The sequence below is a fragment of the Melospiza melodia genome, chromosome 1 (assembly GCF_035770615.1).
Source record: "Melospiza melodia melodia isolate bMelMel2 chromosome 1, bMelMel2.pri, whole genome shotgun sequence".
Classification (NCBI taxonomy): Eukaryota; Metazoa; Chordata; class Aves; order Passeriformes; family Passerellidae; genus Melospiza; species Melospiza melodia.
In genome coordinates, this window is record NC_086194.1 from 82,943,691 (window position 1) to 82,967,019 (window position 23,329).

General features: G+C 41.9%; 1 protein-coding gene across 2 annotated transcripts in view; it reads left to right on the top strand.

Moving 5' to 3' along the window:
* The window catches only part of MBOAT1 (membrane bound O-acyltransferase domain containing 1), a 58,366-nt gene that overhangs the window by 21,435 nt on the left and 13,602 nt on the right, over positions 1–23,329 (top strand). For both annotated transcript variants that reach the window (XM_063159852.1, XM_063159863.1), the window contains exons 2-7: positions 2,199–2,344; positions 2,868–2,945; positions 7,204–7,299; positions 17,636–17,691; positions 20,286–20,340; positions 23,023–23,206. In XM_063159852.1, the coding sequence (XP_063015922.1) occupies positions 2,199–2,344; positions 2,868–2,945; positions 7,204–7,299; positions 17,636–17,691; positions 20,286–20,340; positions 23,023–23,206 (615 nt within the window). The remainder of the gene's footprint in view (positions 1–2,198; positions 2,345–2,867; positions 2,946–7,203; positions 7,300–17,635; positions 17,692–20,285; positions 20,341–23,022; positions 23,207–23,329) is intronic.

The following is a 23,329-nucleotide window of genomic DNA, read 5'->3' on the forward strand; positions in this document are numbered from 1 at the left end:
ACTTGCTTGGAAAGGATGCAATCAGAGCAGCCCTGTAGGGGCTTCAGCATTTTCTGCTGCACCCCTGTCTGTGGAAGGGTGGGAGCAAGGTTAGCATTTTGAATGTAACTCTATGGCAACAGACAAGTTCAGGATTTCTACTACAGCATCTGGATTTTGTGAGACCTGTGCAATTTGTTCTTTTGTTCTTTTTGTTCTCCGGACCTTGCACTAAAAATGAAAAGTACTTGCTTTGGTTATAATTCTGTGATACTGTTTATTATAAATGCTGCTTGCTTGCATGAGCAAGAAATAAATTGATATTGTCTCTGCTCCAAACAACTAGAATTCAACATACCTAAATATTTAAATTATTGCATTATTCTATTGCATGCCTGCCTGCATCACTGAAATAGAGCAACTGCACCAATGGAGCCAACAAACCTTTAATGGAAGCATTTTCATGAACAGCCAACACCACATTGGACGTGGTCCACCAGAATAAAAGCACTTTGGGGCTATAGTATCTTGTTAAACACATTGTAAATGTTTTTGACAAGAAGCCTGGCAGAATCCAACCAGCCCTGGACAGCCAGCATGTCAGAGCATTTCCGAGTGAGATGTATTATCCTGTCCTGGACTGATAGCTTCGGATAATCCTCTAATCCAAGTGATTGCTTAAATGTTGCAGCCTGCTTAGTTTTGCTTGGTCTGGAATGACTTGCTGCTGAAGAGCTCAGGGTGAATTAAAAAAAACCCCAAAAGATTAAAAAGAAGAAGAAAAAAAAAAGAACTGTGACACTGTGACTGAATAAATGAATTTACCTCCAGCCGTCCAGGGTCCAGGCTGGACTTAAGGATGTTGTATCCCAGTGGTGTATTTGCTCTGTTAGAGACAGCTCCTGGCTCTGTTTTGACTGTGACTTTGATCTGTTTTTCCTCTGACTTCTGGGATTTTTGCTGAGGGCATCAAAGAGAAGGTGACTTGAAGAAGGCAGCGTGATGTCAGTTTTGCTCGGGAGGACACTGAGGCTTTTGCTTGTCCTTGTGTCTGACAAGAGCAGCCTCTACTCCTGTCCTGTTTGCCCTCTGCATGTCTTGTGCTCCCGCTGCCATCCATGCCTCCTTGCAGCGAGGCCAGACTGATTTTCACATGCAGTAATCAAAGAACATTTGAGAAGCATATTCCTTTAGGTGTTTGCTGGATGGCAGAGCAAAGTTGTTTGCACTCAAACCACAAAACAATGGGGAATTGGAAGGCCTGTGTGGAAGATGCTGTGGAATGGAGGAATTCAGCTAGGGCGGCTGCCCTGTTCTCACTGCTAGTGAGCAGTGTCACATCAGCATTGTTGCTTTTGCCCTTGTGTTGGGGTGGGGGACAGTCAGGTGCTGGGGTAATATTTCAGTCCCAGACTGCTTCCTGGCCCTTGCCCCTCGCCAAGAGGATTGAGAAAGGGAGTGATGTGCCCTGCACCTGGGCCAGGCTGGCAGCAGAGCGGAGCCTTGCTCCGAGGAGAGCGAGAACCACCAGAGCCCAGCTGTACCCTGGGGCAGCTGGAGCCTGACCTTCCTCATCTGCTTCAGGCTGTGTGCCTGTTGTATTCAAATTGTTGTTATCATATTTCTAGAGTCCCATACCTTCTGGGTGGTTTTCTCACAGCAGTGCTGTTCCTGCTTCTTCATCAGGGCTCCTCCAAGGCTCTCCCTGACCCACCAGCCCACCCCCTTTTATCCCAGTTATCTTCATTAGCCACAGCTGCCACCCAATGAAGGACATCACAGCTGCAGCCCATTTAGAACAACTAGGATCGGGGCAAGGCCACTTATACAATACAGATATTTTACTAGGACTCCTACTATATTTCCCCCTTTTCTTTTTACTTACAGATATTCAAGTACTGTACAGATATTCAAGTACAATACATACATTTCCCCATGACTCAAAGGCCATGTACAACACCCACAGCTCCTTGCTCAAAGGCCATGTTTCTCACAGCTCTTGGCTGTCACATGTGCCTGTTTAATCCCTTCTGTCACTGGCCGAGGAAAGTTACCACATGAGTTCACAAGTGAGAATGCTGAGAAGGGAAAGATTCCTAGCTCTGATGATGTCCCCCCCTTTTCTTACCTCTGCTCTTAATTGTTCTGAGAACAGAGAGAATCCTCCCTCTCCTCCTCCAAGAATCAAAACAGTTTTTTGTTTTGCCTGTCTCTTACAGATCAATTTTGTGGCCTGTCAACTGTTTGCACTTTTGGCTGCGTTTTGGTTTCGTATTTACTTGAGTCCCAGTCATGCCAGCTCTGCTGTTCGCCACGCATTTGCCACCCTCTTTGGAATATACTTTGCTGTTTTCTGCTTTGGATGGTGAGTATTCAGTCACCATTTAGACAAGACTTGGGTAAAAATAATTTTAAACTTCACATCAGCTTTTTTGGATTACATCTTTTTAATCTGAAGGCTCTTAATGCTACCTTAAAAAAATATCCTAACCAACATAACCATTCCAAACCCTCAAAGTAAAGTGACTCATAAAAGTATTTTTAAGTGAAGTATTTAATTTAATTTGTGATGTTTGTTCTGGAAGTTAAGGACACACCAGTCTGCTGTGAAGATACCTCTTCTGGAAAAGATGTATCCAACTTGAATGTGCACTTTGAGCCAGGCTACTCTTTCAGTTAAACATAAGGATAATATCTTTTTAATAAGTATCAGTCCGTGTTGGATAGTCAGGCTATAAAGATGCCCTATGGTAATCCAGGTTCACTGGTAGCCTGATATGACATCACATCAATGTCATTTGCATGGAAAAAATATTCTCTTGCTCTGAACTGCCAGCACTTCCAGGTAAAATACAAATTATCTAAATACTCATTTTTTTGTCTTCAAGGTATTCCATTCATCTTTTTGTCCTGGTGATGATGAACTATGGCATTATGAACATGGCGAGTATTCCCAACATCCACAGGTGAGCTGATGTGGCTGCAAGTCTACAGCTGCCCCTCTGATAACTTCTCTGCTTTCAGGGAGAATCATGAGGAGTTTTTAGAACCACTTTTCTTCTTTCCTTCCCTTCTTGTCTTTCCCAGTTACTTGCAGAAGCTTTGTTCATGGAGTTACAGAAGCAGCTGTAATCTCAGTTTGTGGGTTTTTGGGTTGATGTATTGCATTTTCCTATGAAATTGCTGGCCTCAAAATTTGACTTTTGCAAGCATAATAATTTATGGACAAACCTTTGATTTTTTAAACATAATGAAGTCATGTTCTCCTTGGTCTTGTATTCTTCCAGATTGCAATTTATAATCCTTTTTAATGTGTTTTCCCCATTGCTGTTTGGCCTTTAGATATTTTCCACTTATTCTTGAGTTAGGTTGTTCAAGTAAGGTCACTGAGGCAGCTTAGCTTAGTGATCCACAAAATGAGGTCTTGCTTTTGGTACTGGGCTTTGTGAAAAAGTAGAAAATACCAGAACTGTTATTGCTTAAAGCAGAAGCTTATGGTTTGGGTGTGTGACAGGTGTTTTCTGTCTCTGCACTGTCTGGCTGTCTCTGCAGCTGCTCCTGAATGCTCAGAATCCACATAAATCTGGGCTGGGGAATGGAAACCCTTTCTACACTTGCCTTCAAGGCCAGGGCTGTCTGAGAATCTGATGGTCTGATAATCCTCTCATCCTCCTTTTTTTCCTGAAGAGACCCCTCTCTAATATCTAAATGGGAACCCTACTTATGATTTTTCTAATATTATTCGGAAATGTGAACTATAAAAAGCAATTCTGTCTACAGCAGTTACTTGCATTTTGCACCAGCAAGATAGGGCATTAATGAGGTATTTTTTTCTACCCTCTCACACAGTGTAAAGCCCAGAAGTCTAGAGATAATTAATAATGTCATAAAAAAAAAGGCAATTGGACAATGTTTGTTAAAGAAATGCCATCCAGAGAGCAAAATAAAAAGGTGTTACAAACTTGTATTATGGTTTCGTGGTCATTGTCCCTGCCTGTCATTGGGGGAAATGCAGGAGTTAGTGGCTGTAGATCAGAAGAACCAAGTGTACAAAGGAATCATCCACTAGTTATTTACATCTTCCCAGACAAGGTGGAGTGGTGATAAGGAAAAGGACACAGCTTCCATGGGAAACCCCTTGGAAACAAAACAGCTTTATACTGAAACACAGATCAAGCCAGTTCATATAACGTCACTCGCTGCTGCAAGACAGTCAAGTGTTGATTTGAGTCAATGTGAAACGTCCATCCAACATACTGAAAAACCTCAGGAGTTCTGAGGGAGGACTGGGTTAGGACTTTTCTGTTGTGGTCTACTAGCCATAGCAGTGTAATTCAAAGTGCACCCACATTGTTAATTTTGGCAAAGTAACAACATATTCAAACCAGCTGAGAGTAAGCTTGAACAAGGGCACTTGAAGGTCTGGACCTGTTCATACATGGAAACAGATCCCTCAGAGTGGGGCTTCAAGACTTGGCTCTTTATTCTTCCCATAAAAACACAGTGGAAGAGAACAAATTAAATCAACTGCATAATTTAACTTTCATTCTCTTTTCCATGGTTATTTTTTGCTAGTTTGCTCTCTGGTGAAGCTGCTAGCCTTCAAGGCCTATAAATGGATGAATTAATCCAGCATCAGAAATGCTCCCAGCTGCAGCAGCAGCTCAGTGCATCTCTCCCTGCTTGCCCCCTGTTTCAGTCTAAGTGCTTTGCACCTCAGCATGGGGGCTTATTTTAGATCCTTCATCTTGTCTCTCGCTGTTACATGTCTGACTTGCCTTTGGATGGATGCTTGCCATTCTCCCTTGATGAGAGGGGAACCCAAGGACCTTGCTGAGGCAGGACTGGATGCCTGACCCAGATAAAATACCATAAATTCTACTCTGAATCTCCTAAAGAACCTGTCATATCCCTTCAGTCTGCCTTTCATCCAGCTGTTTGCTGTGGGCCACATGACCTGCAGGTTGCCTTGTGATCCATCACTGTCACTCACGCTGCAGCTTATTAGCCCCCAGGGAGGAAAAACTCATTTCTTTTAAAACCAGCCATAATTTGACAAAGGCCTGGCTCTTTTTCAGTTGTCTGCGGTCTCCTCTTGTCTGATTTCACCTTTAGTTCTCCCCTGTGGTGGGTGCCATGAGTCTGTGGAGGATACTTCTTGGCAATGTGTGCTGACCAGCCCCCGAGGCTCAGCCCTACCAGGCACGCAGGATGTGCCATCTCCTTCTGCAGTCTGTTGGTCTTTGCCTCTTCTGCCCTGCATGGATACCACAGAACAATAACCTCAGCTATGGAGGACACCAGCAGACCTGGTCGTGGCCTGTCCCTGTGGTGCCAGCCTTTCATTCCGGTGTCCCATCTCTCTATTGCATGGTGTAATTTGCTTTATGTGTCAGTCTGTCTCCAAGCATCCATCCAGTTCCTTCCTCCCCAGAATCCTCTTCCTGGCTCATGTAAATACAGGCAGCAGTTACTTATATGAAAGGCTGCATCTGCCCATGCAGACACTGCAATATTTTCAGTCTTCAGACTGTTCAGCTATTAAGGTAGAACCATGCTACTGCCCTGCCCAACAGAAGTGTGCTACCATCTTGAAACACAGAATGAATTTATCACATCCTACCTAAGGAATGCTTCTGAAGTGATCATCTGCTGTTATCATATTGTTGTTATATTTCTAGAGTCCCACACCTCCTGGGTGGTTTTCTCACAAGCAGCTCTTCACAGCTGTGTTGTTCCTGCTTCTTCATCAGGGCTCCTCCAAGACTCTCCCTGACTGGCCAACTCACTCCCTTTTATCCCAGTTATCTTCATCAGCCACAGCTGCCACCCAATTAAGGACATCACAGCTGCAGCCCATTTAGAACAACCGGGACCTACCAGGGCAAGGCCTATATACAGATATTCAAGTACTATATTTCCCCTTTTCCTTTTACTTACAGATATTCAAGTACAATACAGATACTTTACTAGGACTCAAAGGCCACCTCTACTACATTTCCCCCTCTTCATTTACTTACAGGAACAGATTTTAGATATCCTACAATACATATCTTTCACTGTGACTCAAAGGCTACTTATATTTCCCCAACTCAATATATATACTTTACTTATGATTCAAAGGACACATTACCATACATGCATTTCCCCATGACTCAAAGGCCACATACCACACACACAGCTCCTTGCTCAAAGGCCATATTCTCACAGCTCTTGGCTATCACAGCTCCTCAAGTCAAAGGCTATGCTCTCCTACAGCTCTTGGCTGTCTTATCCACAGCTCCTGACTCAAAGGCCATGCTTCTTCATAGCTCTTGGCTGTCCTATCTTCCACAGCTCTCAGCTGCATGTCTCTATCACGTTGGGGTCACCACTGGTTGTTATCATGTGGCTGTTATCATATTTCTAGAGTCCCATACCTCCTGGGTGGTTTTCTCACAAGCAGCTCTTCACAGCAGTGTTACTCTTGCTTCTACATCAGGGCTCCTCCAAGGTTCTCCCTGACCCACCAGCCCACCCCCTTTTATCCCAGTTATCTTCATTAGCCACAGCTGCCACCCAATGAAGGACATCACAGCTACAGCCCATTTAGAACAACCGCGACCTACCGGGGCAAGGCCTATATACAGATATTCAAGTGCTGTAATCTTCTAGGTCCTTTCCAGACTATCTGATTCTATGATTTTTCTGGAAGATGGTGTGCTTCAGTATGGAGAGCTGAAAAGATTGAGCTATGTGCCATCATCTGCCTTTATATGAAATTATGAGAGAGAGAATGCCTTAAGCTTGAAATATTTCAGTCTTTGCTAGGTCTGAGGAAGAGTTGTAAATAAAGAACGTTTACAGACCAAAATGCAGTGGATAACTTCAGTGAATGACATACAGTATCATCTGGTTTCAAATACTTAAGTTGGACCAGAAATTTCAAAATAATATGTGAAGATGGGAACTTTGAAAATTCAATTTTGCAACTTGAATTGATCCTATTTCTTCTTCCATTTTTTCTCTACGCCCTGAATGAGGAGACACCTCTGTAAGGTTTCAGCTGAGTACACAAAACCATCAGCCCCCTTTGAGAATTTCTCCCAGGTCTTGTAGCATAGCTCCAGACTTTTTAACAATCTGATTTGAAAAAATCGAAACAAGCTCAACCCAATTTGAGTGATTCTAGTTCTTGTTGGTACTTGTGTTGGTAACTGTGTGTTCTGTGTGTTCTGTTTTTAGGTACTCCTTTGTCGTAGCCATGGGATATCTCACACTGTGCCACATAAGCCGAATATACATTTTTCATTATGGCATTCTCACTACAGACTTTTCCGGGTGAGTGACTCTGCAAACTCGTTCCCTTGTCAATGAGTATTAGTTGATTTCAATAATTGTAAGAATAATTTTTATCTTATCTGTGGAGCACCTGCAATTTTGTTTCCCTTAAGCTTTTTCTGAGGCTTTTGTTGTGTTCTTTGGGGTTTTGCTGGGGTTTGTTTTGTTTTGTTTTGGGTTTTTTGTTTGTTGCTTTGGGTTTTGGTTTTGTTTTTTAAAAAAGGAATAAGCACTGTATGATTTTTGCACTGATTCATTGTTTCTGCACTGTATGATTTTTGCACTGATTCATTGTTTCTGCTGTTCTCTTGCTGGAAGGTGTACAGCTGGGAAGGTAGAGCTTAGTTAGCTAGCTAGGTTTCCCTGCAGAGCATCCTGGGAGGGCAGGTTGGGCAGTCTCTCCCTGGAGCTGTAGGAGTGACTTGTGTGGATGATGGTGGTCTGCCCTGAGGGGGTGGGTGGGCTGCTCTCCTTCCAGCTTCCTAGGCACAGCTGTCAGCTCTGTGTCTCCTCTCCCCCCATTCTGATTTACCTTGAAGCCCCAGCTGGGGAGGTGTTTCCCAGCCCAGGCTCTCCAGGGTGTGAGGGCAGGATTTGGGCAGGGGTGAGATGCTGGAGGAGCTGGGGAGTAACCCAGGCACAGAGACAAGAGATCAGCTCAGGTTGTCAGCACTGGTTCTCTCATGGAGCCAGCTTGTGGCTGCTGCTTAAACAGCACAACTTTTTGCATGCTGTGATATGCGTGAAACGGTTTTCATACACACTGTGGTCTCTGATTTCACTCAGAGAAGCAGTGGAGGATGCTTTGCAAAGATAAAGACAGCTAACCAACCCTGTGTGCTTTGTTTGTGGGAGGAAGGTGTGCTTTTGTGTGATTTGAAACCAGCGTGCTAATCTGTATTCCACTTGTTTAATTGAATGTCTGAAGGCACAGTAATTAGTAACATACCAGGAAAAATTTCTGTAAACTTGCACAGAAACTTTTACATGACTCTTCCAAGTCTCTTTCATCTTGCAGGCACAGAGTAGGAGAATGAAGGTTTTTGCTGTCCTTGTGCGTGTGTCTCTCTCTTTGAGGTGATGGGTTTCAGCATTTAATTAAACTTCAGGTGGCAGAGGGGATGTTTCTCTCAAACTCCTGAGGTTTTTTTACTAAGGAGACTTCAGTAATGGGAACTTATATGTTTAAAGAAATTTAGTTCTGTAATTTTTTCTGCAGTTCTTTAAATACACAAAAGCATATCCTCAAAGAGCATGACACACCAAGAAGGCTATAAATGGGATTGGAATGCTATAGTTCAGTGTGTGTAAGAGACAGAGAGATAAATGTGAGAGATCATGCTTTTCTGAATGCTGTGCTCAGAAATGCACTGTCAGGCATATTAGCTCTCTCTCTCTCTGAATACATTTAATAAAGAGCCAGCTGAGACTGGGGGTGAAACAAGAGGAATGGTGGTTGTTTGTTATGGATTAGGTAATGTTCTCTGCTCCCTTAATGGAAAAGTAACTACTCTTATTTAATGATGAGCTTGGGGATAATAATGGTACTGGAAAAATAATGCTTGAACTTCCTCTGTTATTTGATTTTAACTTGGTGTTCAAGATACACACCAATTCCTAAACTTCAGTCAGAAGTAAAACCTACCAAGTAGTAAACAAGTGGAAAATGTACTATGGATATGAATTGCACCTTCATGGTATATTTTAAAAGCTAAGAATAAATAAAAATACTGTAGTGGTATCAATAAAAACTTGCAATCCAAAGTGTTGAAACCCAGATCACCCTCATAAATCTATCTTAAAACCTGTTTTCTTCAGCTGTCAATATGTGCCCATTGAAGTTTTTGCACATACCTGAAGAGATGTGATGATCCAGAGAGGCAAAATATACTCCCTGGACACAGTTTTACCATGTATGAGCAGCAACTGAGCCTCTTCTTGCTCGTTCTCCCATATTTGATGGTTCCTCATCTGTTGCATGTGGCAATAGGGAATCATTAGGACAGGGTGTGGCTGGGAGGATGGCACTGAAGTTCTCCCTCAGCGTTTCAGAAATGAGTGAGACAGAGCCATGGAGCTGTGCCCATCTCCCTCTGGCCTCCCACAGTTTTGGGTGAGTGTGGTTGGGGATATATATTGAGAAGGCAAGACACTGGACTTGGGGGAATCTTTAAGGTGCAACAAAAGCCCATCAGCTGCTGGCTTGCATTTTGAGGTTTCAATACCCCATGAGTCTGGTGATATCTGGTTGCAAGGAGGAAGTTTTAATCCACATCAAATAGGCACGTAACCAGTTCTATTGCCATCAGCAATAGAAGTGTCCCTGAAGTGACAAGCCAGATGATCATGGAGTGTTTCCCAGTAGCAGTGCTGAAAGCCAGCATTCCTCATTTGCTCCCTTGGCCTGTCTTGTGCACTTAATAACTTGCATGCATAACCCTTTTGAAGTGTGCTTGCAAATACATTTTTGGGGTGTTTTAACTATTGGTTGTGCTATTTGTTTGGAGCCCTTCCATTTTGAGAACAGAGCTTATAAAATGCAGGTAGAGATGGAGAGAACAAAGTAACTTCTGAGTCATATCTTAAGCAAACTGGAAAATGAAAGATCAAGCTATGGCATATCACTTCCAGGTTACAGAATAAGAAATAAGGGACTTCTTACCTGCTGGTGACTAGTGAATTCTTAACTCCTGCAAAGGGAAGGTCACTGAGTCTCACTGTCAAAACTGTATTCAACCTGCTTGCAGCTATTTCTTGATTTAGGAGTTTTTCATGTATTGTGTATTGCATAGTACTTAAGGAAAAACTATTTTTGTTTTAAGAGTTTACTTAAGGAAAAACTGTTTGTTTTTCTTTAAACTACTGCCAGGTTTTAAGGAAAACAATTTCCAGCTTGCTGCACTTCCATTTTAATTACTTTTAAAAATATGTATATATGTTATCAAATTTCTTTCAGTTATAGTATTTCTCAAATAAGTGATGATGTAATTTAGGAATTTTCTCTTTAGCACTTCCTCAAAAATCCTATTTGTTTTGAATGCTAATTATACAATAACTGAATCCTGCGCTTCCTCCTTAATTCAAATCAATCTTTGAGAGAAACATGCGTGTTTTATTTTACTTGGTTTGCCATGACATTTGTACATTGTACCTGGAAAAACTAAATCCTAACTCTTTCTCTCTCTTATTTCTTCTTCTTTATGCTAAGAGGATTATGCTGGTAAGTTGCCTGCCTATATAACTTTATAAAAACTGTAATAATATCATACAGTTTGTGTTTTTGCCCTTTGTATCACAGGCTCAGCTTGAGTATAGCAATATGATAGCTTTAAGGAAAACTAATTTAAAATAATGAATCTTGATTCTGATTTTTTGCAAGTAGTAATAGAGTTTCAGTGTAGCAACCTTCATGACCAAATACCATATGCACACGATCATCCAGATAAAATTCAGAAGGTATGGAACTTGTGTCTGTTTCAATCCTTTGCTTGATTAGGGTCATAGAGCTTTTTAGCTTCCTCTTTGAATTCTTCAAGTGTCTGAGCAAAATTCCCTAATATTGCAGGTTATTCAGTGAAATGTCAGAGAATGATTGTGCATATGGGAGTTTCTTTCACATATGAGTAGTGGCTGAGAGATCTGGGGTTGTTTAGACTGGAGAACAGGAGGGGCCTTATCAGTCTTTATAACTGCTTGAAAGGAGGTTGTAGCACGGCAGGGGTAAGTTGCTTCTTCCATATAACAAGAGACAGGACAAGAGGAGATGGCCTCAGGTTATGTCAGGAGAGGTTTGGACTGGATTTTAGGAAGAGTTTCTTCATGGAAAGCGTTTCCAAGCATTGGAACAAGCTGCTCAGGGAAGTGGTGGAGTCATCATCCCTGAAGTGTTCAAAAAAGATGCAGTTATGGCACCTGGGGACATAGTTTAGTGGGGAAGATGGCAGTGCTGGGTTAACAGTTGGACTCAATGATCCTAGAGGTCTTTTCTAGACTTAATGATTCTATGATTCTTGCTGCCATTCCTTATGGAAGAGAAATTCAGTTTGTGAAGATCCCCACAACACACAGTGGCACTGTTTTCAATCTTCTGTTGGTCTTAGAGAGACCCTAGCTGAAGTACCTGGGAGACTTGAGCAGTTTTCCTCCCCACGTGTCAAATCTGTAGCTCTTACACAAGTGCTTTGCTGGACATCACTCCCCAGACACCACCTTTGTGTTCACCCTCTCCCAAAGGCAGAGCAGCAGCGGCATTCTCAGCAAACCCCCTAGAAAGGGATGATTGTTAAGAGAGCCCTCAAAAAGCCATATATATAAGCAGATGCTTCAGTAACAAGTGTCACTTCAGGCAGTGAATTTTTGCTGGGTGGTTAGCGCTTTGTTGCTGGCTTTTCCTCTCTCAGTGGCTTCTTGTTTCAACCACAAAAGGAAGGAATAAAAGCACAGCAGCCGTTTTTCACAAAGGAAATACATTTGCTGATGAAAGCAAAGATAGATGTTACCATGTGAAAACACAGAGCAGAAATATTGTCTGGTCCTGCAATTTCAGCTGGTTATTTTTATTTTCTTGTCTTCTAAATGTATGACATGCAGTACATCGCTCAGTGTCTGTTCCTGCAGCGCTGGGGAACCTTGGTGTGCAGCTGGTCCCCAGAGGCAGTGCAGCGGTGCAGGGTGAGTAAGGCAGGGTCAGTCTGTTTTCCATGCCTGCTTTGCTGCTTGGCTGCCTGGCTGGGTGCTTGTGCACTGAAACAGCCCTGAGGTCACTTACCACTGGAGTCACAGGAGCCCTGCAAGAGCTGCTCTGTGGGAACTAGGCAGAATTCAAGCAGGCAATCACTACTAGAGAGCTCCACACATCTAGTATATGCCTGGACACTTCTCCAGAAGTAAACACTCTTTTAAGTGAAATGCTTCTACCATGAAGCCTTAAGAAATACTGCTTGGGAGCTCTCACACGCAGACACACACAGAGGCAGTGCATCACATGAAGGAAATTGTAAGTTGCTTTGGAGGTGGCAAGTGTGTTTAGTGAAGTGGTTTTCCTCTGATGTACTTCAGTACCTCTTCCTTTTACTGTTGAAAGCAAAAGTAGGAGCTCACTGCCAGCTTGGCCATCCCCTTGTCAGCAATGGTTACTGTCACAGCAGGGTGTGACTGTGTGAACTGCTTGTCATGGCTTCAGAGCTGCAGAGGTAACCCTGAAATACATGTTTGCTGTTCTGGACTCTTGTCTGCTATGAGCCTTTTGACTCCACCTCCTCTCTTAGTGAAATCAGGTCAGTGGAAACTATTTCTAGCAAGCGTGTGCCAGACTTCTCCACGGGATTACCTAAGGTCAAGCAGACTGTGCTTGGAAAACGTCTTTTCTCTCGTAAGCATTGAAACTTGCTCCGTGCAGAAGCCAGCCTGTGATGCAGTGAGGACCCCCACAGTGGCCTACAAACAAAACATCTGTACTTCCACTGGCCTGTGCTTCTGGCAAATTTATTGTCTTGGGGCAAGCTGGATTTAAAAATTATATTCACTGATATGTTTTCATTTGGAAGGTTTATTTAGGGGAGTAAACCCCTCTGTTGAGCATTCTCTGTAAACAGTTCCATCTTAGTCTTGTTATTTTTCAAGGCATCTAATGTGAGGTAAACAAAACCCCAAAGCCGTCTTCACCTTATGTTAGATGCCTTGAAAAATAAAATTGTCCCTGCGTCAATTTCTTGATTTCTTTTTTTTAAATTAAAAGTTGACCACTATGGTTTGTGTGTAGGAGGTACTGCACAGCTACAACCTAAGATTAAACTCATAGCCAATACATAAAACATGGGAAGGGAGGGGAAATCACACCACACATAAATCAGATTCAGTGTTTCTGTGGTAGTTTGTAACTGTAGTGCTTAATAGGACAGGTGGAGAGGGTATGGAATCACCGCTCAGCGTGTGGCTGCAAAGCAATCAGTAGGTGTTCAAATGTGATGGATTGCAAGTTGCTTAGGCTTCTAAATGTGTTTTATTTCAAATGCTTCCTTCCTAGGGATAAGTCTTTGTGCTTCATCTGCAAGTGCAAGTGTAGTAGGCAGATTTTCTTTTTGAATTCAACCTAATTGCTCCTCTCCAAAAACCTGTGCATCATAAAATTTGGGAGTAAGAAAAGACATTGGGAGTTTTATAGTTTTGTTAACTTCCCTTCTTATTTTTAGCACTACTGGCTTTTTCCAGTAGAGTCTAAGGGTTGAAATAGTACCATGTTGGAAACAGTTGACTATATGTGATATGGTGCTGTATTTAATGTATTAACTTCTGTTAATATAAACATGTATATAAACTCAATGTTTTATTGCTGTTTTAAGTTACAGCTTGCCTGAGAGGCTGAATAGAAATGGCAATTCGATACTCTGGTATTTCAAAGTTTTAATAATGAAAACTCACATGTTTAGGAATTTATGATTCTTCCCTCCCCACTCCCTGCCCTTAAGAGAGAGTTCCAATAATGTCATTATTTTGTTGTGCTCTGCCTTTTGCTGCAGCATAGACATGGGCCCCCTGAGATCAAGTAAGAGGGGAATGGTGGGCAGGAGGACAGGAGGGAGAAAGATGTTCCTTGTTCGCCTGGAACATTGCTTACCTTTTGTGTGAAGTGCTGGCTGGTACCTGACACTATCTCGTGAAAGATTTAGTGTGTGTCATCTCATTGCCACTCTACAGCAGTTTTCCACCTTCCTGAATAGGGTAAAAAAGAGATCACAGAATCATTTAGATTGAAAAAGACCTCTGAGATTGTCAAATCCAACTTATGACCACTACCATATCAACTAGACCTAGTGCCACATCCAGTCCTTCTTTAAACACCTCCAGCAACAGTGACTCCAACACCTCCTTGGGAAGTCCATTCCAATGTCTAATCACTCTTTCTGTAAAAAATTTCCTTGGATGTCTAACCTAAACCTCACCTAACCTGGTGCAGCTCAAGAGAAGAGACCGACTTCCACCTGGCTACACCCTCAGGCAGTGTAGAGAGTGATAAGGTCCCCTCAAGGCTCTTTTCACCAGACTTAACAATCCCAGCTCCCCCAGTCACACATCATTGGACTTGTGCTTCAGACCCTTCCACAGCTCCATTGCCCTTCTCTGGACATGCTGCAGCCCCTCAGTGTCCTCTGAATTGCACAGGATTGGAGGTGCGGCCTCACCAGTGCTGAGTACATGGGGACAATCCCTGCCCTGCTCCTGCTGGCCATGCTATTGCTGACACAGGCCAGGATGCCATGGGGCTTCTTGGCCACCTGGGCACTGCTGGCTCTTGTTCAGCTGGCTGCTGAGCAGCACCCCCCAGGTCCTTTTCTGCTGGGCCACTTTCCAGCCACTCTGGAAAATGCGTATGTCATGTAATATGATGATGTCAGGAGGGAGAACAGGAGGTGTCTAATGATGCCTCCTTCCCACTCACCCTGGCAGACATGTCACTTTTGTTATCCCTTGTCTCCTCTGGAGCTGGGAGATTTGAGGGAGAAAGACTGTCCATCTTTTCTGATGAAAGTACAGGAAAGGCTGACTTGTTCTGTTGGCTTACAATGTGCCATCAATGAGGCAATGACTTCCTAATATAGATGAGGAGAGCCTCTCTCCTCTGTGTTTATATGCAGTATGACTTCAGTGCAGGCTTTACTCCTGCTGCCCTCGGATTGTTTGCATTTTGGCTCTCTCTGGTTTACCATGGGGGCCTTGTCTAAGACAAGTGTCTAAATTTAGACACTTGAAGTCATACGGTTTTGGCTCAGAGCCCGAGGTTTAAAATTACCCACTTCAATGTTGGCGTGAAGTCCTTGCCATAAGAAACATATGCAACAAATTGAAGCAATTTGAAACGAGTGGTAATGTTCCCCCATAAAGCTAAAATGGTCAAACACTTTAAAAAAAAAAATTGTGTTTATTGCAGTAAAACTGCTTCATTCAGTGACAGCCTCTGTGTCTCTTAAGGATTAAAAAAATCTGCCTTTTCATATGCTTAAAGGATTAGGATTTATGTATCTTTGAAAGCAAAGCTAAATTTTGTCTGGGAAAATCTACTTTGAGAAACAGGATGTTGAAGAAAATGGTAAAAACAGCTTATAAATCACTTTTCTTGAAAGCTTAATTGGAATAAAGTTTAGAATGACTGTTTACAATATTGCTGGAAGGTGAAAATCATTGTTGAATTTGTCCATTCCTTAGCTACTATCAGTAGTCTAGGTGACCCAAGAAAAGCTGCTTACAAACTCCTCCATTACAATTGTATTCAAGTTCTGTGTATATTTAAGCCTATTCTGAATTTTTTGTGCAAACTTTTTTTCATTAGCAGTTCAAGTAGGTACTTCTGAAATGATAAAAGCAGTTTCTGATTAAGTAATTGGCTGATATCGCATGTTCTGGTTTTGGGTAGAAAATGCAATTTACCCACACAGAATTACTTGTGGACTCTTGGAAAAGATCAACCATATTAAGTGTTAAAAAAAAGACCACTTAAAATGAAAGAGTGTCTTTTGCCAATATTTGTGTGTTTACCATGCTCAATCTATGAATTATCTTGAGAATCTGTTTGATTTATATTAGTGGGATAATCAGGTTGTAAACAGTTTATCTTAGCCATTGGGTTTACATTTGATTGTAACCAGTAGGTTGATTTAAATTAAGGATGGTCCAGAATCTCTTGAAAATGTCTGTAGAACATAATATTTGACTGTTATTTTAGACAGAGACTTCACAGAATGTAAGTTCCACTTTTTTTGTTTTACCTTGAGAAATCTGTGAGACAAACGCAGTTCTTGAATTAAAAAAAAAAAAAACAACCAAAAAACAAAAAACCCTCAACTTTTTTCTTTAATTGTGTTCCAGAAAATATATTACAGTAGTTAAAATGAACTGCTGTAATGTTTGGCACAATCATCTATGTCTCTTTAAAAAGTTTCATATACTGGTCAAACTGTGTAAATAGTTAAATAAATGTGTACAAACTCAAGTTTTCATTTCCAGGTTGAAGACATCATTTGTGTTCAAACAGAAACCTCCATCTGGTTAAAGTTGTTAATTTATTCTCAAATGGAGAAACAACCCATTGTATTAATCCTCAGTGAAGACAGATGTCTTTTGTGGGACTGGTTTTACATACATTCATCACAACCAGGGCTTTTAAAGTAGTGGTGTGTCCTCATCACCCATTCCCATCTTGTGGCTATTGTGGTTGTGAGAGATCTGGGCACCCTGTGCTGCTGTCTCCCGTGGCAGGGAGATGGGGAGCAGCAGTGTGAGGGGGTGCTCATCCCTTGCTTTGCCTGCCATGGGTCCTTCCAGATTGCAGATGTTCAGTGCCAGGTTTTGTGTTTAGGGTGCCACCATTGATGGAGGAACTGGTCAGTTGTCTCCATGGTTTTCCTCCCATCTTTCCTCTTACCTTCCTCCAAATACACTTGTCCGTGTCCTTTATCCTTGTGGGAACCAACTCCTGATGCCACCAAGCTGAGTTTAGTCTTTTTCCCCGTTCCTTAGCTGCAGCAGCTCACATCTGCCTTCAGTGCAAGAAGCTCTGTAAAGCTGGCTATGGGAAGTATGAGTGGCCCTACTTGGAGTAGTGGCTATTTCTATGTGGCATGTTTAGCTGGCACCAGAGCTGCTGGGTGGCTGCAAGCCTGGCTCAGGTACAAGCAGCTCCTTTTTCCAGGGGCTCCAGATCCCACATGCCCATACACTCCCAGTTGGATGGTGTAGCTTCTACAGGCTGTTCACAACACAGATGCATGGTCAATAACCAAGTGGGAAACTGCTGTGCTGACAGCTATTCTGGTATTTGCACACAGTCCTAATTGATAGAGCTATTCATGTGGGGAAATAGGCATCTGTATCTGCAGAGTCAACATTTTTTTAGGGCACTGAGGAGACAGACAATAGGAGAGTAACAAACAGTAAGAAGAGCCAGAGTTGGGTTACAGCAGCACTGCTCTATTCTACTTGCATTGTATGGGGCTTCAGTTTGGTCTTTGCCTGAAAAGAAGCTCAGTGGGCTGCAGAAGCTGGTGCTTCCTGGTGGTGTGATTTCTTCTGAACTACAATTTGCATTGCTGCATGATAGGGAGATATAAAATAAGGCTTTGTGTGCACTTAGCAATTAAAAATTCCAGTGCAAGTTACTGTGGGGTTGTTTTGAACCCAGGCAATTGTCTTATGCCTGAGTGCCTCCTTCAGCTTTAATTGGATGTTTTCCACTTGTTGCTAATACAGTTATGCCTTTTAAAGGCATAAAGACATTCAGTGAGAAAATTGGGAATAATTTGTATTACAAGACATGTAACTGTTGTTTCTGTCTTTGTTATAGTCCGCTGATGATAATTACACAGAAGATCACAACACTTGCATGCCAGCTACATGATGGTAAGAAAAGGAATCTCTGTCCTGAAGACAGCCTTTATATACCAGTGAATTCTATGGTTGATTTATGGAGTGAATGAATGCAGTGCAGTAAATTGTTCCAAGTGAAGAAGAAAAATGCCTTATGGAGGAAAAATTAGAAACTTGAAGTTTTGATCAGTTTCTAGGATCAAACTGTCTTTGCAATATCAGAGACAACTGTTTTCCCCTTTGGATATTCTACTTCCTTGGGGCCTAATTTGGATTTTAGCTAGTGCCAATATCTCCTGTTTAGATGCTACAGTGCATCTCCATTAAGTTCTCTGAAGCTGTTACAGATTCTCAGAAGTCAAGAGCTGATAATACATACACTCAGTCATTAATGTTAATTTAGCAAAAAATACGCTGGCACTGATATATACAGTGGTAATATACTCCATGAGTTGTGAGAGATAGAATTCAGTAGCTTTTCCCCAGTGCAGAGAGAAGCACAGTTGCAAGCAAAATAACATTGTCTTCAGTCTTGTGCTGTGCTGTGACAAAGAGCACTATTATTTCCCAGTAAAACGCCTGTGTCTACTACAGTGCAAAGGCTAAAAATGCCACTTGTCATCAGTAGCATTATTGCTTGTGCCTACTGATGTTGCAATGTGAATTTCTGATGGTCTGAGGCCCACTGCCTTACCAGTTATGGGTTGTGACAGTGTTCACAGGGGTCTTAGGGTGAGGGAAGAGACGAGGATCTGACTCCATGTTTCAGAAGGCTTGATTTATTATTTTATGATATATATTATATTAAAACTATATTAAAAGACTAGAAGAAAGGATTTCATCAGAAGGCTAGCTAAGAATAGCAAAAGAAGGAATGATAACAAAAGCTTCTGTCTCAGAGAGAGAGTCCAAGCCAGCTGACTGTGATTGGCCATTAATTAGAAACAACCAACATGGGCCAATCACAGATCCACCTGCTGCATTCCACAGCAGCAGATAATCATTATTTACATTTTCTTCCCGAGACCTTTCAACTTCTCAGGAGGAAAAATCCTAAGGAAAGGATTTTTCATAAAAGATGTCTGTGACAGTGGGTGACTGAATAAGTGCCTTGCTATAGAGTTGTTGCGAACAAGGATTTAGGTGATGGCACACGGGGGTCTGACATTGTTTGCAAGCCAGGTTTGCACAAGTGAATCTAATGCTTTTATCTGGGTATAATAGATACAGCTGGAAGCTTGGCTGATTGACCATGTTGTGTGCATTCATGTTGCTGAGGCTTATCTGCTTCTGGAAGTTGAGTCAGCTCAGGTATTGCTGCAGTTCCACAGCAATGTGCAGCCAAGGTGCACAGCTAGGATGTTGCAGGTAAACGACCAGACAGAAAGGAAAAAGACAGCAGCAGAGGCAGAAGCATTCTAAACAGACCAGAATTCCTAGAGATTAATGATGGTGGAAAAGGCTCATTACATTGCAAACATCCATATATGGAGCAGTTGATCAAATGAAGGCAGCTTGCAGTTCAAGCATCAGTGGCAAATTTGTATTTGTAAAAATTTAACACAGCTGTCCGTAAATGGAAACAGACAAGCAAAATACCCAGTCCTTTAAGTAATTAGGTGCTAATTGTTTCTCTGAAATTCAGGCCCTCCCAGTATTTACAAACTGAAACAGTGGAGAGAGAATGGAAATGAGCAGCTTATCAGCAGCCGTTTTAGGATGTGGGTCCTGTGTCTCTATTGGCAATTATGGCTAGTATGTTTAGAACAGTAGTGTCAATTGGTGCCAAGCCCCGGATCTGCTGGGGCTGTGCACACGGAGCTGTGCACATGCTGCACACCAAGTGCTGAGACTCATCCCGTGTAGTTCTGCTGAAGCCAGTGGGATTCCTTGCAGTATGTGCAGCTAAAGCTCTAGGCTGAAGGGTTTGAGGTATGTGCTATAAACAGTATTTGTTTACCACTGGCCATGACTCAAGATTTTTCCATCGTTTTCCTGGGACATTGAGTCTGTGTTACCTCTGGCCCCAAAGGTCTTGTGCACTCAACAGGAGGTCACCCTTCCAGTCTGGACCTGGACAATTCCAGATTATTGCTGATGTGGATGTTTAGGCTTGCTCCAGCAGCAGGCATCTCGGCTGCTCATTCACACCAGTGGAGCTTCTGTTCCCTGAGTGCCTGTTTGCCTTCCCCTGCCCACTCCTCCTGCTGTGAAATGCTCCATTTCTCACCAAGGAGCCAGCGGGAGGCTCGTGCTTAAATGAGCCAGCAGCTTCTGGCAACAGAGGTTTTTCTAGCCCAGCGCAGTTTGTAGAGGCTGTTGGGGGTCGCAGCCAGTTGGTGGCATTGCCACTTCCATTGTGTGTGTGGGAGTGCTACGGCTGCTCTTCCTGACAGTGTAGCCAGGGTGAGAAAGGGGGAATGAGTTAGAGAACTGGGTAGAGAGGTACAGTAGAACTTGACATAGAAGTTAGGGATTGAGATGTATTAAAACCATCTGTGACAAAAAAAAAAAAAAAAATTGAAATTATGGCCTTAGAAATTTATTTTGGGGTGCAAGCATAAGGCTTTGGGAATAGCTTTTACTGTCTGTCTTTTGGAAAGATCTAATGTGTCTTTTCTTTCCAGGCATAGGGCGACAAGCTGAGGAACTCACTGCTGAGCAAAATCGGCTTGCTGTAAAGTAAGGATGTAATTATCTGAGTGATTTGTGTCAATTTATGCCAAAGAAGTTGACTGTTTAGGTTGTTTGTTATTTGTTATTTTGTTTGGGTTTCTTTTTTTTTTTTTTTTCCATTACAGTGTCAGGGACAACATAGTGGCCCAGCCATGGAAATGTTTCCTGCTACTTTCCAGTCCATGAGATACCAAAAGTCCTACATGCTTTTTCTATTTGCTTGAGAAATTTTTTCTTTGTAATGCTGCTGTCATTACCCTCCTTAAAACAAACATACCTTCTCTCTTATATTCCTTTTTTCTTCTGTTCAGGACCTCTGCCTTTATCATCTGTGCTGGTCAGTAAAGCACTGAAGTACTTGGCAATGTCTCATAAATATACTTAAATATATATTCCATGTGCAACAGAACAAGTATTTGCTGTATTAACTCTTCTAAATTCAGGCTAAGACTATACTATACAGACTTGTTGGCTGTTATCTTCATCTGATCTGTGATGTGCTATTTTTCCAAGTAATTACTCCTCCCCTGTGAACAATCCACTGCATAGTAAAAATCCATTTTGGTTTGAGTCTGACAAATCAAGTGCCGCTTTTCTTTGCCATAGTTTCTGAATGCTGGATTTTATTTTTTTTGGTCCCTCTCCATAATGTTAATACTCCTAGGTCTCTGCATTATGTAACTTCTCATTTTTCATATGGAGAGAGCACTTCTTTGAGCACCCTTTTTTTCCTAGTTTGTCTCTCAATTGAAATGCTACATGGAGTTGAATTTGTAAGTGGTTTGTTGTTGTTGGTTTTTTTTTTTTTTTTTTAATGAAGAATTAATGTTACAGAATTACTCTTAGAACCATAACTACTTTTCACCATGATATGCTTGTTATGGCTAAGGAAATTATTTCCTTAATTTCCAAGGTAGAAGATTCAGCCATCAGAAAATCTGCCTATGTACTTCAGAAAGTAAGGGAGTCATTTCTTGAAAAGCAAAACTCTTGTAGGTAGTTGTGACCCCATAGTGTCTATTTTTAAAGCTCACAGCATAATTTCTAATTGCACTTGGCCCTTAATTCTAGTCAAATTCTCACTAAACAGGCTTTGTTTTTTTTTCTTGTACAGTAGATGAGTTCATAATAGAAAAGAAGATGCCAATAGTTAGTGTCAGTGGCAGACAAGTCATAACTGAAGAGTTTTAAATCCCCTTTGGTAATACAGCCTTTTGTCCTCCCTCCTGTCCTTGGTCTGTTTTTGTTTCTCACTCATCCTCTGTACATTCCTTTGTGCATTGCTCATGTCTCCCCACCCACCCATGTGCAGAACCCAAGTTGAGACGAATGACTTTATTTTTAATCTTACTGTAGGGCTAGGAAGCCCACACCATGGACCTGTTTTTGCAGGACAGAAAGATGACTCTTACCCCAGTTGTTTGCTCCATCTTTCTGTGAAATGCTTTCACCAGAGAACATACCATTCAGGCACTAACATCTACAATAACCAGTAGGGTGAATGCAGAAAATCCTTGCTAATCTAACTGTTTATTCAAACTAATTCCACTTCAGAATAGAAGTAGGCAACAGAAAATGTTTAACTGTTGCTTAGTTTTTCAGCTAGAAATTTATTTTAGTCTTAAAGAATTTTAAGTGTGTTTTGGTTATGCGTGTCCATCTGTGTCTTGGGCAGGAGAGCCCTCAAGCACTGTGCCCAAGTTTGTGTTCTCATCTGAGGCCTCCATGTTTACTTGAACGGTAACAATTAAGACATTTGTGGAGAGCACTCACTCTAATGCAGTGCAGAACACAGTGCACAGTTTGGATGTTGGCATTTTCTGCCACATAAAAACCCCAAGCCTAACAACTTACAAATTACACTGCTGCTGAGAGGCCTTTGCATTGTAATGATCTGTAGCAAAGGTTGTGGATCTTCTTAATTATACATCAAATGCACAGCACCAGAAGGAACTTGTGGGGTATGCACTTGCAAAATGGAAAAAAATTACTATGACTTTCATCTTCAGCCATCTTTCAATACATATGTTTCCTCCCCCCCCCTTTACTTCCTTTTCCTGTTCATGATGCAATACAGGCAATTACTTCCTTTATTTGAACAGTAGGAGAGAGTGCTTATTCATTCTCTTCCTGTATGTCTCACGTGACACTTCCCATTTTTGAAAGGCTGAACTGAAGGGAGGGTGAGAGCTCCTCCCAGGACTGAGAGCCCTGGTTTCAGAGACTCCCTGCCCTGTGGTTTGTACAACAAGGCAGTATGGTCCCTGACATCCTGGACAGATGTCCAAAACCAATAACCAGCTTCTCACTCCTGGTACTGCTGATCTGTCCAAAATGGACAAATTTATTTCTGTTTTTTAGCTAAGAAGTTTCTAAGATTACAACTTTTCAAATCACTAGCATTAGCTCACCTGTAGTTTAAACACTTTGATGTTACCTTTGCTCTGACTGCCATCTACCAGACATCACCAGAATATGACAGGCTGTGTTTTATCTTCCCCAGAACAGATCTAGAGAGCTTTCAGTTGGGGGAAAATGGGTAGGAGGGTGAGGACTGAGGCAGACAGTGCAACAAAAAATGTTGGTGAAAGCCTTTGATATGCTTTACCTTGTTTTGTTTTTGTCTTTTTTTTTTTTTTTTTTTTTTTTTTTTAATTTGTTCTGTTGTGTGTGGCTGTTTTTTCACAGGTCAAGACCTTCTTTACTGGAGTATTTAAGTTATCTCCTCAATTTTATGAGCATCATAGCAGGGCCTTGCAGCAATTACAAGGACTATATCGCCTTCATTGAAGGCAGGCATGTGCACATGAAACTGTTAGAAGTGAACTGGAAGCAGAAGGGTTATGACAGACTTCCTGATCCTTCTCCAACTGTAAGTTTTAAAATGACAAAGATTGATTGCAGGGGGCAGGAAAGTACAGCTTTGTACACCATTCTCATAATTAAAAGCTAAGAAGAAAAACCAGTTTTGGGTTATCTTGCCAGTAAAGGTTAC